The sequence below is a fragment of the Erythrolamprus reginae genome, chromosome 13 (genome assembly GCF_031021105.1).
Source record: "Erythrolamprus reginae isolate rEryReg1 chromosome 13, rEryReg1.hap1, whole genome shotgun sequence".
In the NCBI taxonomy this organism is placed as follows: Eukaryota; Metazoa; Chordata; class Lepidosauria; order Squamata; family Dipsadidae; genus Erythrolamprus; species Erythrolamprus reginae.
This window is the reverse complement of record NC_091962.1, coordinates 11483662-11505373: the sequence shown is the minus strand read 5'-3', so window position 1 is coordinate 11505373 and position 21712 is coordinate 11483662. Positions and strand designations below refer to the sequence as shown.

Genomic DNA, 21712 nt, shown 5'->3' with positions numbered 1-21712 from the left:
AATAAGAATACGAATAGAAGAATAGACTAAAAAGAGTGGAATGGAATGAGAATAGTGGAATAGAATAGGAATAGGAATAGAATAATAGACTAAAATAGAATAGAATACAATAGAAGAATAGAAGAAGAATAGAAGAATAGACTAAAAAGAATGGAATGGAATAGGAATAGGGGAATAGAATAGAGTAGAGTAGAAATAGAATAAGAATTAGAATAGGAATAGAAGAATAGAATATAATAAGAATAGAAGAAAAGACTAAAAAGAATGGGATAGAATAGAATAAGAATGGTGGAATAGAAAAAAAAAGAATAGAAGAATAGATTAAAAAGAATGGACTAGAATAAAATAGGAATAGTGGAAATAGAATAGGAATAGAATAGAATAAGAATATAAGAAGAATAGGAATAGAATAATAGAGTAAAATAGAATAGAATAGAAATAGAAGAATAGACTAAAGGGAATGGAATAGAATAGGAATAGTGGAACAAAATGGAGTAGAGTAGATTAGAAATAGAATAAGAATTAGAGTATAATAAGAATAGAACAATAGAATAAAACAAGAATAGAAGAATAGACTAAAAAGAAGGGAATGAAATGGAATAGAATAGGAATAGTGGAATGGAATAGAATAGAATAAAAATAGAATAGAATATAGAATTAGAATGGAATAGAATAGAAGTACAGTATTGGAAGGGACCTTGGAGGTCTTCTAGTCCAACCCCCTGCTTAGGCAGGAGACCTTCCACCACTTCAGACAAACGGCTATCTTCTCATCCAAGCAGCTCCTTCAACTCTTTCAAGAGGCAACTGGACTTCCTCTTGTAGTTTTTTTTTCCTTTGAACGTTTCACTTCTCATCCCCAAGTAAGTTGACCCCCCTCTTCTTCTTTGGGGCATCCCCTCTAATATCAGAAGGCTGTTGTCATCTCCACCCCTTAGTCCTGCTTCTCATTCAACTTGATGTGGTTCTTCCTGGCCGGCTGTCCTTCCCGATTCAAGGTCAACGGAGCATTGCCCACCCAACCGTATGCCCTCAAAGAGTCCTGGGGCAATAATGACCATCGTCGGGTGAACAGAGAGATCAATAAACTAGCATTCAAGCTACACCAGGGATGGAACGAAGCTGGTGGGGTGATGGAGGGACGGACTGAGAAGAATTAGAGTCGAACTAATATCTGAGGGATGCGTGGCAATAATTAGCAGAGACGAATCGAAGGCTGCGCGGAAATATAGCCATCAAATTGGACATGGGTGGCCATTTTCCCATCCTGGTTTAGTTGAAATAAACTGGTTTATTTCTTCCTTCCTGCCCTGGTTTGCACATCCCCATCCAATCCCAGGCTAATTTCCCCCCCCCCCTCACAAACACTTCTCTTTAAAAAATAATAACAATTAATCATAACGAAAAGGTTGAAGTAGATGTTATAGTATAGTAGTATATTAAGAAATTTAAAGGATAAGGTTCTCTGCTTGTTTAATTGATTTTAATTATTTTAATTATATTGTTAACATAGAAATAAAGAAGTAAATTGTATAACTATATAGTATGGTAGTACATTAAGAAATTTTAAGTATAAGTTTTTTGTTTAATTAACTGATTTCAATTATTTCAATTATATTATTAAAATGAAAATATAGAAGTAGATGTTATATTATAGTAGCATATTAAGAAATGTAATGGAAAAGTTTTGATTCCAATTATTTAAATTACAATGTCAAAATGGAAATTCCGAAGTAGATGTTATAATATAGTAGCATGCCATGAATTATTTTTCTGCATTGATCTAAATCACAATTACACTTTTTTTCCCCTGTATTAGCAAGACTTCTATGCTTAGCGGAGCAATGGTAGCTCCTTTAAGTGTTAAATGTTGTTTGTATTGTTTGTCTTAAAGAAAAACTAATAAAAATATTTTTTTTAAAAATAATAATAATAATTGAATTTTAAAAACAGAAACAAAAGACAAAAAACAAAGACATCGAACTTTAAATAAGTTTGTACAGAGGTAATAGAAGCTAACAAGTGAAAAATGAAACAACCCGAAAAGGAAAAAAACATAAATAAAACATACATTTGGGATATTTACACTCCTTTCTCATTCAGAATTAAGATCGGCGATATATACATTTTTACCTTGTTAACATATTGCTTTGCATATTCACATACTTACGTACTTTTCTGTAAACTTGGTTTATAATCGCTTGGTCTAGCTTTCTGTATACTGTAGTTTCTTTTCTTTTATCCTTTCTTTCTTTCTTTCTTTCTTTTAACCCATTATAAGAGCTCTCCCCTATTTTGTAATAGCCAGAATCCTCCTTCCCTTCTATTTTTCTTCCGGTATAAGATTTTTTTATTTTCTCCACCATAAAGTAAAACAATATATAGTTATAAACACAACAACGATGCTTAAAATCAATCATATATAAACTTTTTTTATTACTCCCTCAATGGAGGCTCTTAACTCTCCTCGTGTAAAACTTTCTGTTAATTTTATACAATATTAGCAATTCTTAAAAATTGAAATTATTTTTTTCCCACACCGTCTTACTACAAAAGGTTACAACAATGCAAAGAATAATAAAATCTTTTTTATCTACGTACATTTTAATCTTATATAGCTAATTAAAAATTATCTCTCTCTATATTTATTTAATTATTTATTCAATTTTTAATGAAAGAAACTATTCATAATATATCGCCTACATCGTAAAATAAAGTTCTATATGTTTAAAATCTAAACAATAAGTAAATTTTGTGTTATATCATTATATAGTGCTACTACCATTTCTCATCTTTGCCATCTAGCTTCCAAAATTTAAATCAAATTATCATGTTTTAATTTTTCCCAAAATTAACCAATTACTAATACATACGTATCTCTTAGTTTTCTATCCAATCATAAAACTTCCCCCAAATTTTATAATAATCCGAGTCTTGTTTATCTTTAAGTTTCAAAGTCAATCTATTCATCTCTGCACAATCCATAATTTTTCTAAGAACTTCCCTTTCCGTTGGTATCCTATTCAATTTCCAATATTGTGCATATACAATCCTAGCTGCTGTAATTATATGTATAATTAAATATGTCTCTTCTTTATCAAAACCCTGGTTTTCCCTGTAAGCCCAAGAATGTTAATCTGGGCTAAAAAAATAAAGGGTAAAATGTCCAAAGATACTTCACCAGAAGAGCCCTTCACTCCTCCACTCGAAATAGAATACCCTACGAGACTAGACTTTCAATCCTGGACCTAGAAAGTTTAGAACTAAGACGCTTTAAACAAGATCTAAGTATTGCCCACAAGATCATATGCTGCAACGTCCTGCCTGTCGGCGACTACTTCAGCTTCAACCACAACAACACAAGAGCACACAACAGATTTAAACTTAATATTAACTGCTCCAAACTTGACTGTAAAATATATGACTTCAGTAACCGAGTTGTCGAAGCGTGGAACTCATTACCGGACTCCATAGTGTCATCCCCAAACCCCCAACACTTTACCCTTAGATTATCCACGGTTGACCTATCCAGATTCCTAAGAGGTCAGTAAGGGGCGAGTACAAGTGCACTAGAGTGCCTTCCGTCCCCTGTCCTATTGCTCTCCTATATCTCCTATACCTTTCTTCCATTCCTATATCTCTTCTTCTATTCTTTCATTGATATATTCTATTCCTATATCTTCTTTTCTATTATTTCTTAGATATATTTTACTACGAGTATCTCCTCTATAACCTTCATCATGTATTTTACTATGTGTATATTGATATATACCCACTAAAACCCTCAATGTGTATTGGAATAAATAAATAAATAAATAAATAAATAAATAAATTAAAATAAATAAAATAAATAAAATAAATAAAATAAATAAAATAAATAAAATAAATAAAATAAATAAAATAAAATAAAATAAATAACATAAATAAAATAAATAAAATAAATAAAATAAATAAAATAAATAAAATAAATAAAATAAATAAAATAAATAAAATAAATAAAATAAATAAAATAAATAAAATAAATAAAATAAATAAAATAAATAAATAAAATAAATTAAAATAAATTAAAATAAATAAAATAAATAAATAACAGGCGGCGAACTCGGTTAGTCTTTGGTGGCTCCGTGTAAGATAAATTTTCACCTGGGTTTGTTTTGGTCAGGAAAAAGCCCCCTTTTGGGGAGTGGGGGGCAAAAAAGGAGAGAAAATATGATGGGTTGGGGTTAAACAGTCATCTGTCTTTCGTGCGTTTTTGAGTAAAAGTATAGTTAGCCGGTCCAGGGCGCAGAGAGAGGTTGATGGGCTATTGACAAAACTCCGAGATGGGACCTGAAAAAAATCAATGTGGGCGATTGATCTCCGGAGTGTAAAGGGTGGGCAGTGAAAAAGGGACCCAGCTCTTGCGCTTCGTGGGTGCCCGAGGGTAACCAGACATGGTTATAAAGAGGAGAGCTGGGCAAAGCCACCGACGGAGGCCCAGGGAGGAACGCACCACGCAGGTGAGATGGAGAATGTAGCCCAGGTATGGACAACGGACCGTTTGTGCAGGTGGGAAAGCAGAGGAGGGGGAAAGGATGGAGAGAATCTCAGTTTTGGATTTCTTCTCGCGCAGAATTTAAACTGAGGGTGAGTTTGGTCTGTAGGGTACCTCCCAACAGCAAATTTGGCCAGAAAGATAAAAAATATTCTGCTAGCTTTTATTTACCCAGTGAACAAGGGCGTTTGGGGGTTCTTGGAATATGTTGTAGGCTGGTGGTGGTGGTGGTGGTGGGATTTTCTCCTGTTTCCTTGGCTTGGTCCAGAAATTAATTTAGGAGGGGGCTCAGCAGGGGCTGGGAGAGGCTTAAAAATCCCTTCCTTCCTGCCTGCCTACCTTCCTTCCTTCCTTCCTCTCTCTTCCTTCCTTATTTATCCATCCATCTCTCCTTCCTTCCCTATCTATCCATCCATTTCCTTCTTTCCCTAACTCCTGTTTCTTCCCTTTCTTACTTCCTGTCCTATCTACCTACCTACCTACCTACCATCCATCCATCTCCATCCCTCCTTTCCTTCCTTCCTTTCCCCTTCCTCCCCTATCTATCCATCCATTCTTTCCCTGTCTCCTTCATTCCTCCCTTCTCTCCTTCCTTTCCTCTCTCTTTCTCTCTCTCCAGCCATCCTCCTTCCTTCCTTCCTTCCCCCCTCTCTCTCCATCCATCCATCCATCCGTCTGTCTGTCTACATAACTACCTACTCAACCACTCAACCACCCACCTTCCTTCCTTCCTTCCTTCTTTCCTTCCTTCCTTCCCCCTCTCTCTCCAACCATCTATCTACCTATCTACCCATCATCCTTCCTTCCCTCCCTCCCTTCTTCCTTCCTTCCTTTCTCTCTCTCTCTTTTCCTTCCTTCTTTCCTTCCTTATTTATCCATCCATCTCTCCTTCCTTCCCTATCTATCCATCCATTTTTTTCTTTCCCTAACTCCTGTTTCCTCCCTTTCCTCCTTCCTGTCCTTTCTACCTACCTACCTACCTACCATCCATCCATCTCCCTCCCTCCTTTCCTTCCTTCCTTTCCCCTTCCTTCCTTATCTATCCATCCATTCTTTCCCTGTCTCCTCCCTTCCTCCCTTCGCTCCTTCCTTTCCTCTCTCTCTCTCTCCATCCATCTTCCTTCCTTCCTTCCTTCTCCCCTCTCCATCCATCCATCCATCCATCTGTCTGTCTACATAACTACCTACTCAACCACCCTCCTTCCTTCCTTCTTTCCCCCCTCTCTCTCCATCCATCTATCTACCTACCTAACCACCTTCCATCCTTCCTTCCTTCCTTCTACCTTCCTTCCTTCCCCCCTCTCTCTCCATCCATCTATCTACCTACCTAACCACCTTCCATCCTTCCTTCCTTCTACCTTCCTTCCTTCCCCACCCTCTCTCCATCCATCTACCTACCTAACCATCTTCCATCCTTCCTTGCTTCCTTCTACCTTCCTTCCTTCCCCCCTCTGTCTCCATCCATCTATCTACCTACCTAACCATCTTCCATCCTTCCATCCATCCATCCTTCCTTCCTTCCTTCCTTCCTTCCTTCCTTCTACCTTCCTTCCTTTCCCCCTCTCTCTCCATCCATCTATCTACCTACCTAACCACCTTCCATTCTTCCATCCTTCCTTCCTTCCTTCCTTCCTTCCTTCCTTCCTTCCTTCCTTCCTTCCTTCCTCTGCCTAACCCTATCTTACTTGCATGAAACCAACTCCAGTTATCCGGTTTCCCCAAAAAATTGTGGCCTAACAGGTTATCTAAAACTCCAGGTTAAGTACCGCGTGAGGTTTCTTCCGTTGGGTGCAAAGTTTTCAAAACGAAAGCGGTGAAGTTTTGTTCAACGGCACTATAGTTAGGCAGAACCTTGTTCCTCACTTAATAGCGATGACCTTCACAACTGTGAGGTCATGAAACGAGGCAAAATGTGCTGAACGACTGTCTCGCTTAGCTGTGGAATTGTTGGCTTCCATTACAGCCACCCGTCCACGAATAATACCTGTAGAAAGAGTCAAAAACCTGATGGGTAATAAATCAGAGGAATTTAATCCCTGCGAACCACGTTTGTGGGTGCATCTAAACATAGAAACATAGAAGATGGACGGCAGAAAAAGACCTCCTGGTCCACCTAGTCTGCCCTTACACTATTTCCTGTATTTTATCTTACGATGGATCTATGTTTATCCCAGGCATGTTTAGATTCAGTTACTGTGGATTTATCTACCACGTCTGCTGGAAGTTTGTTCCAAGGATCTACGACTCTTTCAGCCAAATAATATTTTCGCACATTGCTTCTGATCTTTCCCCCAATTAACTTCAGATTGTGTCCCCTTGTTCTTGTGTTCATTTTCCTTTTAAAAACACTTCCCTCCTGAACTTGTTTAACCCTTTAACATATCTAAATGTTTCGATCATGTCCCCTCTTTCCCTTCTGTACAGATGGAGTTCATGAAGTCTTTCCTGAAACGTTTGATGCTTAAGACCTTCCACCATTTTTGTAGCCCATCTTTGGACCCGTTCAATTTGATCCATCTCTTTTTATACGTGAGATCTCCAGCAATGGACACAGTATTATTTCAAATGGGGTCTCACCAGCGCTCTATGTAGCGGGATCACAACCTCCCTCTTCCTGCTTGTTATACCTCTAGCTATGCAGCCAAGCATTCTACTTGCTTTCCCTACCGCCTGACCGCACTGTTCACCCATTTTGAGACCGTCAGAAATCACTACCAATACAATACTCAGATTGAGGATTCCTTTTCCCCAAGTGAATTATTTTACATTTGGAAACATTAAACTGCAGTTGCCATTGCTTTGACCACTTATCTAGTAAAGCTAAATCATTTGCCATATTACAGACGCCTCCAGGAATATCAACCCTGTTGCACACTTTAGAGTCATCGGCAAATAGGCAAACCTTCCCTACCAAACCTTCCCCTACTGACCCCATAGAGTATATATACCCCAAATTGCCATCATATTACTCTCTCTTTCTCTTTTTTTGCAGGTCCCTTGGCTTTGGGCGCCAGATTTCTCGCTCCACACACCCCGGCCTCTGTCTGATATGTTTGATATTAGGTTGTCCTACTCCAAAATCCAACTAAATATCAAACATATTCTGACAGCAGCTGGGATCGTTCCACAATCTTCTAGACTCTGAAGCATCTGCTGGCAGGCACCAGCTGGAAATCCCAGCTCTGTTTGCAGACTTTTAACAAATGCAAATTTCTACAGCGGAAAAGTTGCTTAAAACTAATAGTTGTAAGTCGAAGACAACTTATAGACAGCGGAAAATCTCATACAGTCTCTCTCAAGCTTGGAAAGCCATGATTTCAAGCCTCCCCATTTTTTTCCTTCTAGAGTGAGGGGCTCAGGGCATTCCCCATTATGAGATGATTACTGTATTTTTATTTAGGCTCATTTTTGCAATTTCTTTTCTTTAGCTGCCCTGCCCGAAATGGCCACGAGAGGGCAGACTATCATCCCATAATTCAGCTTCTCTAGATTTTTGCTTGTAAACCTCAGAGCTGAGGATGGGAGTGAATGTGTTTTTCTGTGTCTATGTGGTCCTGAATTGGGCTTTTTTTTTTTGGAAGAAAATTAAAATTACTTTTTGATTCTTCGATGAAAGAAATATCTCATTTTGTTTAAAACCACTTTGGGATTGTATTTCCCTCCGAAAGAAATTGACGATTGCAATGAACGGTGACAAAATTGGATTGGATGAATGTGCTTGAGTGTATTTAAAATGTGATTTTTTAGTAAATTGTTATAATTTTTATAGTTATTTAGATTTCTTGTGCATTGTTATATTTAATGTTGTACGCCGCCCTGAGTCGTCTCGAGAAGGGCAGCATAGAAACCTAATTAATAAATAAATTAATAAAATATTGTGTATTGTTTGCTAATTTTACAGGCATCTTTGAATCTGTTCCAAAAGAGAGACCTAGAAGTTATTCCTTTCTAATTCTGCTTTTATTTTTCTCCTCCTAATCTTGGTCTTCCCAGTTCTTCCTTTTTCTATTTCTTCCTTTCGCCGGATTCTTAGATTTAATTTTATTTCGTGATTGAAACTTTTCTTAATTTTTTTTTTAAATTATAAACAAACAAAACAAGACATATAGACACACATACAAGAATACAAATTAAATTTGCTTAATACTTAATACTTTATACTTTACAATTCTGTTTCTATTAATTCATTTTCCCCCCCCCTTAAACGTTAGTTCGTGGTTGAAACGTAATAAAAGTTATACAACCGACAAACAAAAGAAATCTCAGACTGATAAAAATAGGTGCGAAACAGGATATTTTTTGTTGGATTGAATAAAAATATATGTATGTTACTGACATTTTAAGGTATAGCCGCCCTGAGTCCTTTTCGGGTGGGCAGCATATAAATACAAATAATAAGTAAGTAAGTAAGTAAGTAAGTAAGTAAGTAAGTAAGTAAGTAAGTAAGTAAGTAAGTAAATAAAAATGTTCAGGTATAAAAATTTTATTTTCTCCGCCATAAAATAAAGCAATATATAGTTATAAACACAACAACAATGCTTAAAATCAATCATATATAAACGTTTCTTTTGTTATTACTTACTCAGCGGTAACAATCCAAGTCTTGTTTATCTTTAAGTTTCAAAGTCAATCTACTCATCTCTGCACAATCCATAATTTTTCTCAAAACTTCCCTTTCCGTTGGTATCCTATTCAGTTTCCAACATTGTGCATATCACTGTTGACATAAAAGGGGAAATTGTGGAGAAAGAAAATTAAAAAATAATGTGAATAAAAACAAACAAACGAAAGAACTCTCCCTTTTTTTCTAGATCCCACAGAACTGGACCGATCTAAGATGCTAAGCCGTGGCTTGTTGGATTGTGGTTTAGGAAATTAAACCCTCCAAGGGGTTGGGTTGGGACCACGAGCTAAGCATCGCTTAGTTGAGGAGCCCTCTCTGTTGTAGCCAAAGCTGCGGAAAGGATCCCCCAAAGGTCATTTAGTCCATCCCCCTAGCAGGAAAAACAGCCCCAATAGCGCAGCTGCTCTGTGGCCTCTAGATGGAGCTCTTGCCTCACCCCCCCAGGAGGTTGTGAGTTTCATCCTAAGTAGAGGCAGACTAGTGGGGTTGGACTAGATGACCTGCAAGGTCCCTTCCAATTTATCTGTTAATCCCTTGCGTTTGGCTTGTGGAAGACCCTCTGCCCTGTCCTTTTTTTCTCTCCAGGAACAAAAGCTTTCACCCCACGCCCCTCTCCACTTTTATTTTCCCACTTAGAGGGACGTCTATTATTAGCGTCCAGCTGTCCCCCATCGGGGGCCAAATATGGCCATTGTCCTCATTCTCCAACCATCTCCCTGGGCCTCGGAGGACAATGGAGGAGAGGGTGGCAGGAGGGAGATGTTTTTTCAAGGGTGGGTGGGTAGAGAAAGATCTCGCCCCTCCCGGGTTGACAGGTCCCAGAAAGGGAAGATTGGCGAGCTGAGATTGGCAGGAGGGCCCCCCGCTATAAAAAGAGCGGAAAGTCGGTGCCCGGATTGCAATCGCCGGCCGCCACCTCTGCCCATTTGGCCCCTTCGATCCCGGCTTCTTCGCCTGTGTGCCCTTCGCCCCCTCCGCCACCATGGAAGCCATCAAAAAAAAGATGCAGATGCTAAAACTGGACAAGGAAAACGCTTTGGATCGGGCGGAACAAGCCGAGACGGAACAGAAGCACACCGAGGAGAGGAGCAAACAGGTGGGGCCAGGATTAAACCTGGTTTAGGGAGACCGGGATCGGGGGCAGGGTTGAGGCGTCTCCGTCTTCCGAAATCTAGACAGCTCGGCTCACCGGGATTCAGCAATTCCCATCTTGGTTTGGGTTTGTCTTACCTCGCAGGGCTGTCGTGCGGGGATGGACACGCAGGAGGAATGGGCCAGGCGGCATATAATTCCAAATAATAAATTAATTTTGAGAGGTAGTTTTTTCTTCCTTTTTTTTTCTGACTTTGCAGAAAGGGGTCTACGGAGAGGGGCGGCATACAAATCTAATAAATAAATAAGTAAATAAGTAAATAAGTAAATAAGTAAATAAGTAAGTAAGTAAGTAAATAAGTAAATAAGTAAGTAAGTAAGTAAGTAAGTAAGTAAGTAAGTAAGTAAGTAAATAAATAAATAAAACGTCCAGCTAAAATCCGACGTTTTTTAATCCCAAAGCTCAGATTTAAAAAAAAACACAAAAAACTTGACTTTGTTCGGTAAAAGAATCTGAGTTTTGGAATAAAATAAATCCCGTGGTTCTCAATGTCAGGAATACCCAATGTTTGGATCATTGCATTAATATAATGCAATGCACTAATATAATATAATGCAATTTTTTTTGGGTACCCTTATAAATCCAAAAACGAAACGCTAGTTAGGAATATTCCTGCCTTGATTAAAATCCATCGGGCGATTTGAAGCTGCGTTGAGTTTGGTGGGAAAGGAAAAACCCTCAAAATTTTAATTTTCGACTTCGGGAAATATCGAAAAGCGGGCAAAGAAAGTTTATTTTTCCATCTGTCCTTTCTAAAGTGATTGACAACAGGGTTAAATTTAAACCAGATGGATAGCTCCATCTGTAAAATTGCCCAGTAAAAGTGCCCATCGCTGAATTACTGGTCAAACTGGGCAGAAGGGTAAACTTGAAAAGATCATGCTTTTAATATTTAAAAAAAAATTATTCATATGTTGGAAGGGGGGAAAAAATAGGAAAGTGAATGTCGATCGGATTTGAAGCCCCCCCCCCCCCTCAATTTAGCCAGACGAATGAAAAACTCATGAAAAGTTTGATCGGCAAAATAAGTTTTTGAAAGACGGCAAATGAATTTTCATTTTTATAAAACAGAAACCAAAAAAGAGAGGCTTAATTCTTGGATGAGGAACCTGACGTGCAAAAGATTTTGGGAATTACTTTTGTCAGATGTGGGGGGGGAAAAAAGGGGGAATTTTAAATTGCCTTAAGTGACATATAAATAGAGACGGTAATAAATCTATTTTCTCCGAAGCTGCATCAACAAAAACGGTAACCAAGGGGAGGGAACTAATCTACTTTCTTTTACTTTGGGTGGACCGACCCTTTTAAGGTTCTGACTTCCAGGCGGTTAAGAAAAAAATTGGCATGGAGTCAGAGAAATGGAAGGAGGTTTGAACAGAAGATTAAAAATTAAGCTCTGGGCTCGAAGGATGGAAAACGGTGGCAACTTTTCGCCTCGGGCAAAGACAATTGAGGGTAGATGCAATGGCATTAAAAAAAAATTGTATTAAAGAAATATTTCCTTGCTGCCCATCTCACCGCAAAGCCTTACTAACAAAGTGAGTAAACTAAGCTAAAAAAAAAATTCAGTTAGTAAAATAAAATGTAAGTGAGTTAAGTTAGTAAAAAAAAAAAGGTTAAATCAATAAACTAAACTAAAATTTAATTTGAGTGAAGTTAGTAAACTTAAAACTTAAGTTAGTAACCTAGAATTTAAGTGAAGTTAGTAAAGTAAAATAAAAATAAAATAAAGTGTAAGTGAAGTTGAGTTAAATTAGTAACACTAAGTTAAATTAGTAAACTAATCTGAATTAAAATTTAAGTTGAGCTAAGTTAGTCAACTTAAAATTTAAGTTAAGTTAGTAACCTAACCTAAAATTTAAGTTAAGATAGCAAAGCAAAATTTAGTAAAATAGAATTTAAATTGAGTTAAGTTAGTAAAGTAAAATTAGTTAAGGAAGTAAAGTAAAATTAAATTATGTTAAGAAGGCAATTTTTGTGTTAGGAATTTTTCCTCCCTAAAACTAAAAAGTGGCTGGAGTGTGGCAGGAATATCTCAGTAAGGCAATGACGTCTCTTGTCTTTGAATGAGGAGCTGGTCAGTCACTTGGCATTGATGCTGGAATCTGAAGACCAGCTCAAGCAGGGGTTAGACTAGATGGCCTCAGGTAACCTGGCTAACGGTGGGGCGCTAAATTAATTGATGGGGCTCAGGGACGGGAGAAGAGAGGAAGAGGCTATGAGAGGGAGGGTGGGTGCGAGGAAAGGAAGACAGAAAGAGAGAGAAGGAGGGAGGGAGAAAGGAAAGGGAAAGAGAGAGAGAGAAGAGAGAGAGAAAGGAAGGAAGGAAGGAAGAAAGAAAGAAAGAGAGAGAGGAGGGAGGGTAGAAGGAAGGAAAGAAGGAAGGAAGGATAAAAGGAAGGAAGGAACAGGAAAGATAGAGAGAGAATGAAAGATAGAAAGAAAGAGAGGGAGGGAGGGAGGGAGGAGGAAGGAAGGAAGGGGAAAGAGAGAGAGAGAGAAAGAAAAAAGAAAGTAAAAGAAAGAAAAAATGAAAGAAAGAAAGGAAGGAAGGAAGGAAGGAAGGAAGGGCGAGTAGGATGAAGGAAGGAAGGAGAGAGAGAGAAAGAAAGAAAGAGGGAGGGAAGAAGGGGCGAGAAAGAAAGAAAAAGGAAGGAAGGAGGGAGGAAAGGAAGGTAGAGAAATTGAGAAAGGAAGGAAGGAAAAAGAGAGTGAAAGAAAGAGAGAGAAATAAATAAAAAGTTTCTGAGCTACTTCATAGTCCACTTAGCACTCTTCAGTCCGATTTCTTTGCAAACTGTTCCTTTAACTTAAGAATTGAAGCTGAGTTACTCCTCCTCCTCCTTCTCCTCCCCCTTGCTGCCTTCTGCACATGTTCAGAGGCCATGCCTGCGTTTTCTCCTCTGGTGTGTGATTAAGGAAACACAGAATCAAATAATAACTCGGCCGCAGCTCCCACGTGCTGGGATTCGACCGCATTCCCTCCTCTTGCTGTGGGGATGGGTGCAAGGGGGGGGGTTGGCATAAAGGGGAGGGCCACCGGAGTGGCGTGGCACCCCATGGGCAGCGAGGAAGACTGCAAAGGTTGTATCCGGTTGCTAACTCGGTGTCGCGGAGCAAAGTTTTGGCAGGGCAGAGATGGAGCGAGGAGGGGGTGATTTTCATACCCTGCGAGGTTTTGGGGTGAGCACGCGGCTGACAATAGTCTCGTCCCTCTCCCTGCAGCGTTTTTTATTTCCAGGCAAAGCTCAGGTTACACAATGACACAAACGCACTCTCTCTCACACACAGGAAGATAAGATACTTAACTAGAAGAGCCCTCCACTCCTCCACTCGCAACAGAATCCCCTACGCAACCAGACTCACACAATCCTAGATTTAGAAAGCTTGGAACAACGCCGCGTTAAACACGACCTAAGCACAGCCCATAAAATCATCTGCTACGACTTCCTTCCTGTCAACGACTACTTCGGCTTCAACCACAACAACACACGAGCACACAGCAGATAGAAACTTAAAGCGAGCCGCTCTAAACTCGACTGCAGGAAATATGACTTTAGTAAATGAGTAGTTAAACATGATCTAAGTATGGCCCACAAGATCATATGCTGCAACGTCCTGCCTGTCGGCGACTACTTCAGCTTCAACCACAACAACACAAGAGCACACAACAGATTTAAACGTAATATTAACCGCTCCAAACTTGACTGTAAAAAATATGACTTCAGTAACCGAGTTGTCGAAGCGTGGAACTCATTACCAGACTCCATAGTGTCTTCCCCACACCCCCAACAATTTACCCTTAGATTATCTACGGTTGACCTCTCCAGATTCCTAAGAGGTCAGTAAGGGGCGAGTACAAGTGCACTAGAGAACCTTCCATCCCCTGTCCTATTGCTCTCCTATATCTCCTGCACCTTTCTTCTATTCCTATATCTCTTCTTCTATTCTTTCATTGATATGTTCTATTACTATATCTTCTTTTCTATTCTTTCATAGATATATTTTACTATGAGTATCTCCTCTATAACCTTCATCATGTATTTTACTATGTGTATGTATGTATGTATGTATGTATGTATGTATGTAGGTATGTATGTATATATACTTACTAAAACTCTCATTGTGTATTGGACTAAATAAATAAAAAACAAACAAACAAACAAATAAATAAATAGTTGATGCCTGGAACTCACTTCCTGACTCTGTAGTATCATCACCAAACCCCCAAAACTTTACCCTTAGACTGTCCACTGTTGACCTCTCCTGATTCCTAAGAGGTCAGTAAGGGGCATGCATAAGTGCACCAGCGTGCCTTCCGTCCCCTGTCCTAATGTTTCTCTCTTATTAGCATCATGTATATAAATATCATTATATCTTTGTGTACCACCAATAGTACTTGACAAAACAAACAAACCAATGAATAAAGAAGTGTAGTTTGAATGTTTTCATTATTTTTTTTCTACTTCTGGGTCAGATCTCTGTCACCTTCTAGGGGGTGACAGGTGGCAGAGAATTTTAATAAAGAATAGAATACTGAAAATAATAGAATAGATGGCAGGGAGGAGAAAGAGAGAAGGGAACAGGAAATGAGAATAGAATATATAGAATACAATAGGAAATAGAAGAGAATAGAGAATAATACAATGTAGAATGGAATGAATTGAATAAACGAATATAGAGAAGAAAAGAGAATAGCATAGCATAGAATAAATAGAATAGAGTAAGAGAATATAGAGAAGAAAAGATAATAGAATAGAGAATAATACAATGTAGAATATAATAGAAAATACAATGGAGAAGAGACAATAATACAATGTAGAATAGAGAATAGAACAGAAGAATAGAAGGAAGATGGGTGGGAGGGAGGGAAGAATGGAAGGAAGGAAGCAGGGAGGGAGGGAAGAAGGAAGGAAGGAAAGAAGGAAGGAAGGAAATGTCGGCAGGAAAACCACCAAACTGAGAGGAAGGAAGGAAGGAAGCAAGGAAGCAAGGAAGCAAGGAAGCAAGGAAGCAAGGAAGCAAGGAAGAGATGAGAGGGAGGAGTGAAGGAAGGAAGGAAGGAAGGAAGGAAGCAGGGAGAGAGGAAAGAAGGAAGGAAGCAGGGAGAGGGAAAAGAAGGAAGGAAGGAAAGAAGGAAGGAAGCAGGGAGAGAGGAAAGGAGGAAGGAAGGAAAGGAGGAGATGAACGGGAGTGAGGGAAAGAAGGAAAGAAAAAAGGAGATGAAAGGGAGGGAAGGAAGGAAGGATGGATGGAAAGAAGGAAGGAAGGAACCATCCTCTATAACCCCTTTTTCCTCCTCTTCTCCTCTCCTCCCATAGCTGGAAGATGAACTGGTGGCCATGCAGAAGAAGCTCAAAGGGACGGAAGACGAGCTGGACAAATACTCCGAGGCCTTGAAAGATGCGCAGGAGAAGCTGGAAGTGGCCGAGAAGAAAGCGGCCGACGTATGTACCCAAAATGGGGGACGGGAAGGGTGTGTGCGCTGGCTAGTTGAAGCCTAAGGGCCGTCTCTGCAAGACTAGGCTAGACTAACAGAAAAACAACCATATGTATGCATGCATGTATATATACACACACACACTGCTCAAAAATAAATAAATAAAGGGAACACTTAAACAACACAATATAACTCCAAGTAAATCAAACTTCCGTGAAATCCAACTGTCCACTTAGGAAGCAACACTGATTGACCATCAATTCCACCTGCTGTTGTGCACATTCAACTTTGTACAGTGAGAATATTTCATTCATTCAGATCTAGGATGTGTTACTTGAGTGTTCCCTTTATTTGTTTGAGCAGTGTGTGTGTGCATCACATCAAACTATATTCATACAGAATATAGTTTGTCGGCTATGAACAATTTAACTGCCCTGGAAATGGCCCTGGGTTGGGCCGAGAGGCGAAAAGGAAGCTGTGACGCTCCATCAATGTCCCAGGGTGATCTGAGAGAACAGCCACCCTCGACATCTGAAAATAACCTTATCTCCCCACACACATGTTGTGGTAACAGCTACACAGGGTTGCGGAGGGCCTGCCCAGGAAAGCTGCTCGTGGTGCCATTTACAGGGACCTCACTGGCACTGGAATGGGATGGAGTCGAGCAGAGTCGAGTAGAATAGAATAAGAATAGAGTAGAATAGAATAGAATAAGAATATAGTAAAGTAAAATAGAATAGAAGAGTAGAGTAGAATAGAATAAGAGTAGAATAGAATAGAACAGAATAGAATAGAATAGAATAAGAGTAGAACAGAACAGAACAGAATAGAATAAGAGTAGAATAGAACAGAACAGAATAGAATAGTAGAATAGAATAGAACAGAATAGAATAGAATAAGAGTAGAATAGAATAGAACAGAATAGAATAGGAGTAGAATAGAACAGAATATAATAGAATAGAACAGAGTAGAATAGAATAGAATAAAAGTAGAATAGAATAGAACAGAACAAAATAGAATAGAATAAGAATAGAACAGAATAGAACAGAACAGAACCGAATAAGAGTAGAGTATAATAAAGTAGAGTAGAACAGAACAGAATATAAAATATGGAATGGAATGCAATATAGAATAGACAAGACTAGACAAATAGAATATAGAATAGAACATAAGAATATAGAATAGAAGAATATATAGAAAATAACAGAATATAGAATGGGTTGGAATTGAATATAGAAAATAATAGAGCAAGCGAACAGAACAGAATAAAATAGAATAGAGTAGAATGGAATATAGAAAATCATAGGATAATAGGAAATAGAATATAGAATAGAAAGATAGAATAAGCAGGAAGAGGGAGATTGTGATCCCCTTATATAGAGGGCTGGTGAGACCACATTTGGAGTACTGTGTTCAGTTCTGGAGACCTCACCTACAAAAAGATATTGACAAAATTGAACGGGTCCAAAGACGGGCTACAAGAATGGTGGAAGGTCTTAAGTATAAAACGTATCAGGAAAGACTTAATGAACTCAATCTGTATAGTCTGGAAGACAGAAGGAAAAGGGGGGACATGATCGAAACATTTAAATATGTTAAAGGGTTAAATAGGGTTCAGGAGGGAAGTGTTTTTAACAGGAAAGTGAACACAAGAACAAGGGGACACAATCTGAAGTTAGTTGGGGGAAAGATCAAAGGCAACATGAGAAAATATTATTTTACTGAAAGAGTAGTAGATCCTTGGAACAAACTTCCAGCAGACGTGGTTGGGAAATCCACAGTAACTGAATTTAAACATGCCTGGGATAAACATATATCCATCCTAAGATAAAATACAGGAAATAGTAAAAGGGCAGACTAGATGGACCAAGAGGTCTTTTTCTGCCGTCAGTCTTCTATGTTTCTATGTTTCTATGAATAGAGTAGAAAATAATATTAGAATAGACTGTGGAATAGAAAATAGAATAGAAAAATAGACTATAGAATGAATAGAGAATAGGAAATAAGAATAGAGAATAGAAGAATAGAGAAAGAATATAGAATGGAATGGAATAGAATATAGAAAATCATAGAATCATAATGAAGAACAGAATATAGAATAGAAAAATAAGAATAGAATGGAAAATAAGAACAGAATAGAATAGTTGGAAGGGACCTGTGGGGTCATCTAGTCCAACCCCTTGCTTGAGCGACAGACTCTCTCGCCTAGCCCATTTCAGACCGGTATCTGCCCAGTCTCTTCTTAACCCTGGCCTTCCTTCTTCGATTTGGCAGCTGGACCTTCCGCGCTCCCTATAAATAGAATCAGGATGGAGAATGTCACTTCGAGTGATGAGCAGGGAAGAGGATACGATAGGCCGCCGGGCCTGTGCTCCCGGGGGTGGGGGCGAGCTCTTGGTCGTAAACTTAGCGGGCATTTTCTTGGCAAAGGGGCGGCCGAGCCATTTGTCACGCACCGAAGGGCTGTCAGCACCCTGGACGCGCAGCTGTCGTGTGACATTCAGAGGAGATCAGTTGTGTACAGATTTATCCACAGACTGTCATCACCTCCTTCCCACTTCTCCATTCTACCTGAAGGGGGCGCCATTGCGCCGTTCTAGGGATGGAGGGGGTAGAACCCAAGAGGTTGAATTTTGGGGTGCTTCTCGGCATTACGGCGACAATGGAGGCCAATGTGTGTTTATGCAGTAATGGGCTGCTGCCCCCACGGAGGGTTAGTAAGTTTATGCTCTATTTATATAATACTTAATAGGTTTTTTTAATGTCCTTCCTTCTCTAGTACCTTACTATGATTCTTAATTACTTTTAAAATAGGAAATAATTAAATAGTGTGTTTTTAACCCATAAATGGTTTAATCATTTTAATCATTATCTAGAACTGAACTTTTATAGCAATTCAAGAAAAATTGAACTACTTGCCTAATCTGTTATCCTACTGAACCTTGTGGGTTCAGGTCAAAACCTTAAAACGTGACTGTGCTCCTCAACCAATAATGCTTTCTATCGTTGGTCCTTTTTGTGGCTATTTAAATAATGGGTTCGGTCCCACAGAGTTGGCCTTCTCCGGGTCCCGTCGACTGAACAATGTTGTTTGGCGGGACCCAGGAGAAGAGCCTTCTCTGTGGTGGCCCCGACCCTCTGGAACCAGCTTCCCCCGGAGATTAGAACTGCCCCCACCCTCCTTGCTTTTCGTAAAGTTCTTAAGACCCACCTCTGCCGTCAGGCATGGGGGAACTGAAACATCTCCCCCGGGGCCTATACAGTTTATACATGGTATGTTTGTGTGTATGTTTGCTTTTAATAATGGGTTTTTTAGCGTTTTTGAAATTATTAGATTTGTTCTTACATTGTCTTTGTTATTATTGTGAGCTGCCCCGAGTCTACGGAGAGGAGCAGCATACAAATCTAATAAATAATAATAATAATAATAATAATAATAATAATAATAATTAATCAATTGAAAAAGAGTCCAAGCACCTATTTGAAAACTTATCTTGGTCAGTAAGCCACTCCCACTCAATCACATGTGACATGACCATTAAGCCGCCACCCCCGTCACATGATTGTCAAGTCACTCCCACCCAGTCACATGACCATCAAGCCACAGCCACAAAATAAGCCACACCCACAGCGTGGGAGTAAAAATTTTGGCAGCCCATCATCAAAATCATCATACCATCATAGACTATGTTGCCAAGCGTCCAGATTTTGATCTGCAGCGGCCGTAAATCTGAAAAACGGTCCTGAGTCACTTTTTTTCAACGTTGTTGGCGCTACGAAGCAGAGCTGGCGGGAGAATTCTGAAAGTTGAAGTCCACCCATCTTAAAGTTGTCAAGTTGGAAGACCTCTGCATTAAATATTATTTATTTGTTTATTTGTTTGTTTGTTTGTTTATTAAAAATCATATTAGTGGTCTGCAGGATTTAAAATTATGGATGTAGGGATCCCTGATGTCCGAAAAGTTGTTGACCCCCCCGCCCTGCACTCATTGGCATAGATTAAAAATGAAATTTCATTGCATATCAGCTCTTAAAGGGTCAACACCTCCAATTTTTCACTCTATGATAAAATAAACACGCTGCTCAAAAAAATAAAGGGAACACTTAAACAACACAATATAACTCCAAGTAAATCAAAGTTCTGTGAAATCAAACTGTCCACTTAGGAAGCAACACTGATGGACAGTCAATTTCACATCCTCTTGTGCAAACGGAATAGTTGTGCAAATGAAATATTCAATGAGAATGTTTCATTCATTCAGATCTAGGATATGTTATTTAGGTGTTTCCTTTATTTTTTTTGAGCAGTAGACATGAATAAATACAAAATTATGTACATGCCCATGTATATTATATGATGCAGAGATAATAAATAAATAAATAAATAAATAGTAATAATAACAGTAATAGTAACAGAAACAAAACAACAATAAAACAACAACAACAATAATAATAATAATTGCAAAAGGCCGCTTTACTGGGATCGGCATACATAATTCGCCGCTACATTACGCAGGTGATAAAATACGAAATCCAGCATAGTAATCTCATTTGCTGTGTTGCATTGTTGAAATAATGATAATGATAATACTGTAATAATAATAATAATAATAATGATGATGATGATGATGATGATAAATAAAACAAGTAAACACATAAAGGAAAAGTGTAAAATCAAGACCAGGGTTGGTCTCCAAATTTGGCCATTTTAACCCTTGTGGACTTCAACTCCCAGAATTCCCCCCCAGCCCCAGGAATTCTGGGAGTTGAAGTCCACAAGTCTTTACAGGGGCCCACCGGTTTAACTCTAGATCCATGTTTCTCAACATTGGCTGCATTTCGATGGGTGGACTTCAACTCCCAGAATTCCTGGGGGTTTGGGGGATTCTGGGAGTTGAAGCCCCCCCAATCTGGTAGTTGCCAGAGGTTGAGAAAAGCCAGCCGAGACGTTGGCCGGTGAGGAAAGAGGAGGAAGGGGAGGCCTTGCCGTGTTTTCTGAGGCATCCCAGCCACGCAGTGAGGAGAGACCTTGAAGAGGCTGTGAAGCGTCTCAAGAGATCAGCTTGGCAGGGCGAGAAATATTTGGACCCTAAGTGTAAAGCCAGGCTAAGGAGGGCTGTCAGGAAGAGTGACGGCTGGGGTGTGACTGACAGGTCCAGGGAAGACACGGGGAAGTCAGCTTCCTGTGAAGCTCCCCTGCGGCTCAGCCGTTTGGTCAATTTTTCAGACTGTCGAATTAAAAACTCTCAATAAGGAAGAGAAAATATATCTCTGTCGGTCTATTTGTGTCTGTCCTCCTTTCCTCCCTCCTTTATCGCTCTCTTAACCATCTATTCTTCCTTCCTGCCTTCCCTCCCTCCTTCTTCCTTCCTTCCTCAGTCTCTCCCTCCCTCTTTCCTTCCTTCTTTAGTCTTTTCATTCATTTATTTGTTAGTTTGTTCGTTCATTCCTTCTTAGGTCCTTTCTTTCATTTGTTCGTTCATTCATTCATTTATTTCTTCATTCCTTCCTCAGTCCCTCCCTCTCTCCCTTCTTTAATCCTTTCTTTCATTCGTTTGTTCATTTGTTCCTTCCTTCCCTCCTTCCTACTCATTCATTTGTTCTTTCCTTCCTTCCTTCTTTCCTTCCCTCCCTCCTTCCTTCCCCCCCTCTCTCCCTCCAGTTTTTCCTTTGGGAAACCCTGATGTCACTCTTTCAAACACAGCCATGAATATTTCTAAAGGGCACCAACATAGACACACACAAAAAAACCCTGACACTTAAAAAAATAAAAATAAAAAATTCATTATTGCAGCTAAACTTGAATAGACCGCAAAGTACTCTTCCCTTGCCTGGCTGCGTTTTTTTTAACCTCCCACCCCACATATAAATAGTGCGGTGAAAAACAAACCAGGTGGACATAAGATTTTGAGATCGTCCACCGGTTTTGTAAAGAGGAAAGAATTTATGTGGTTCTGTCCT

At 39.2% G+C, this 21712-nt stretch overlaps 1 protein-coding gene across 1 annotated transcript; it reads left to right on the top strand.

Moving 5' to 3' along the window:
• The first annotated feature begins 10140 nt into the window (after positions 1-10140).
• TPM3 (tropomyosin 3) lies at positions 10141-15815 on the top strand. Its single transcript, XM_070766590.1, has 2 exons — positions 10141-10254; positions 15633-15815. Exons 1-2 carry the CDS (start codon positions 10141-10143, stop codon positions 15813-15815), a joined length of 297 nt encoding a protein of 98 aa, XP_070622691.1.
• The last annotated feature ends 5897 nt before the right edge of the window (positions 15816-21712 follow it).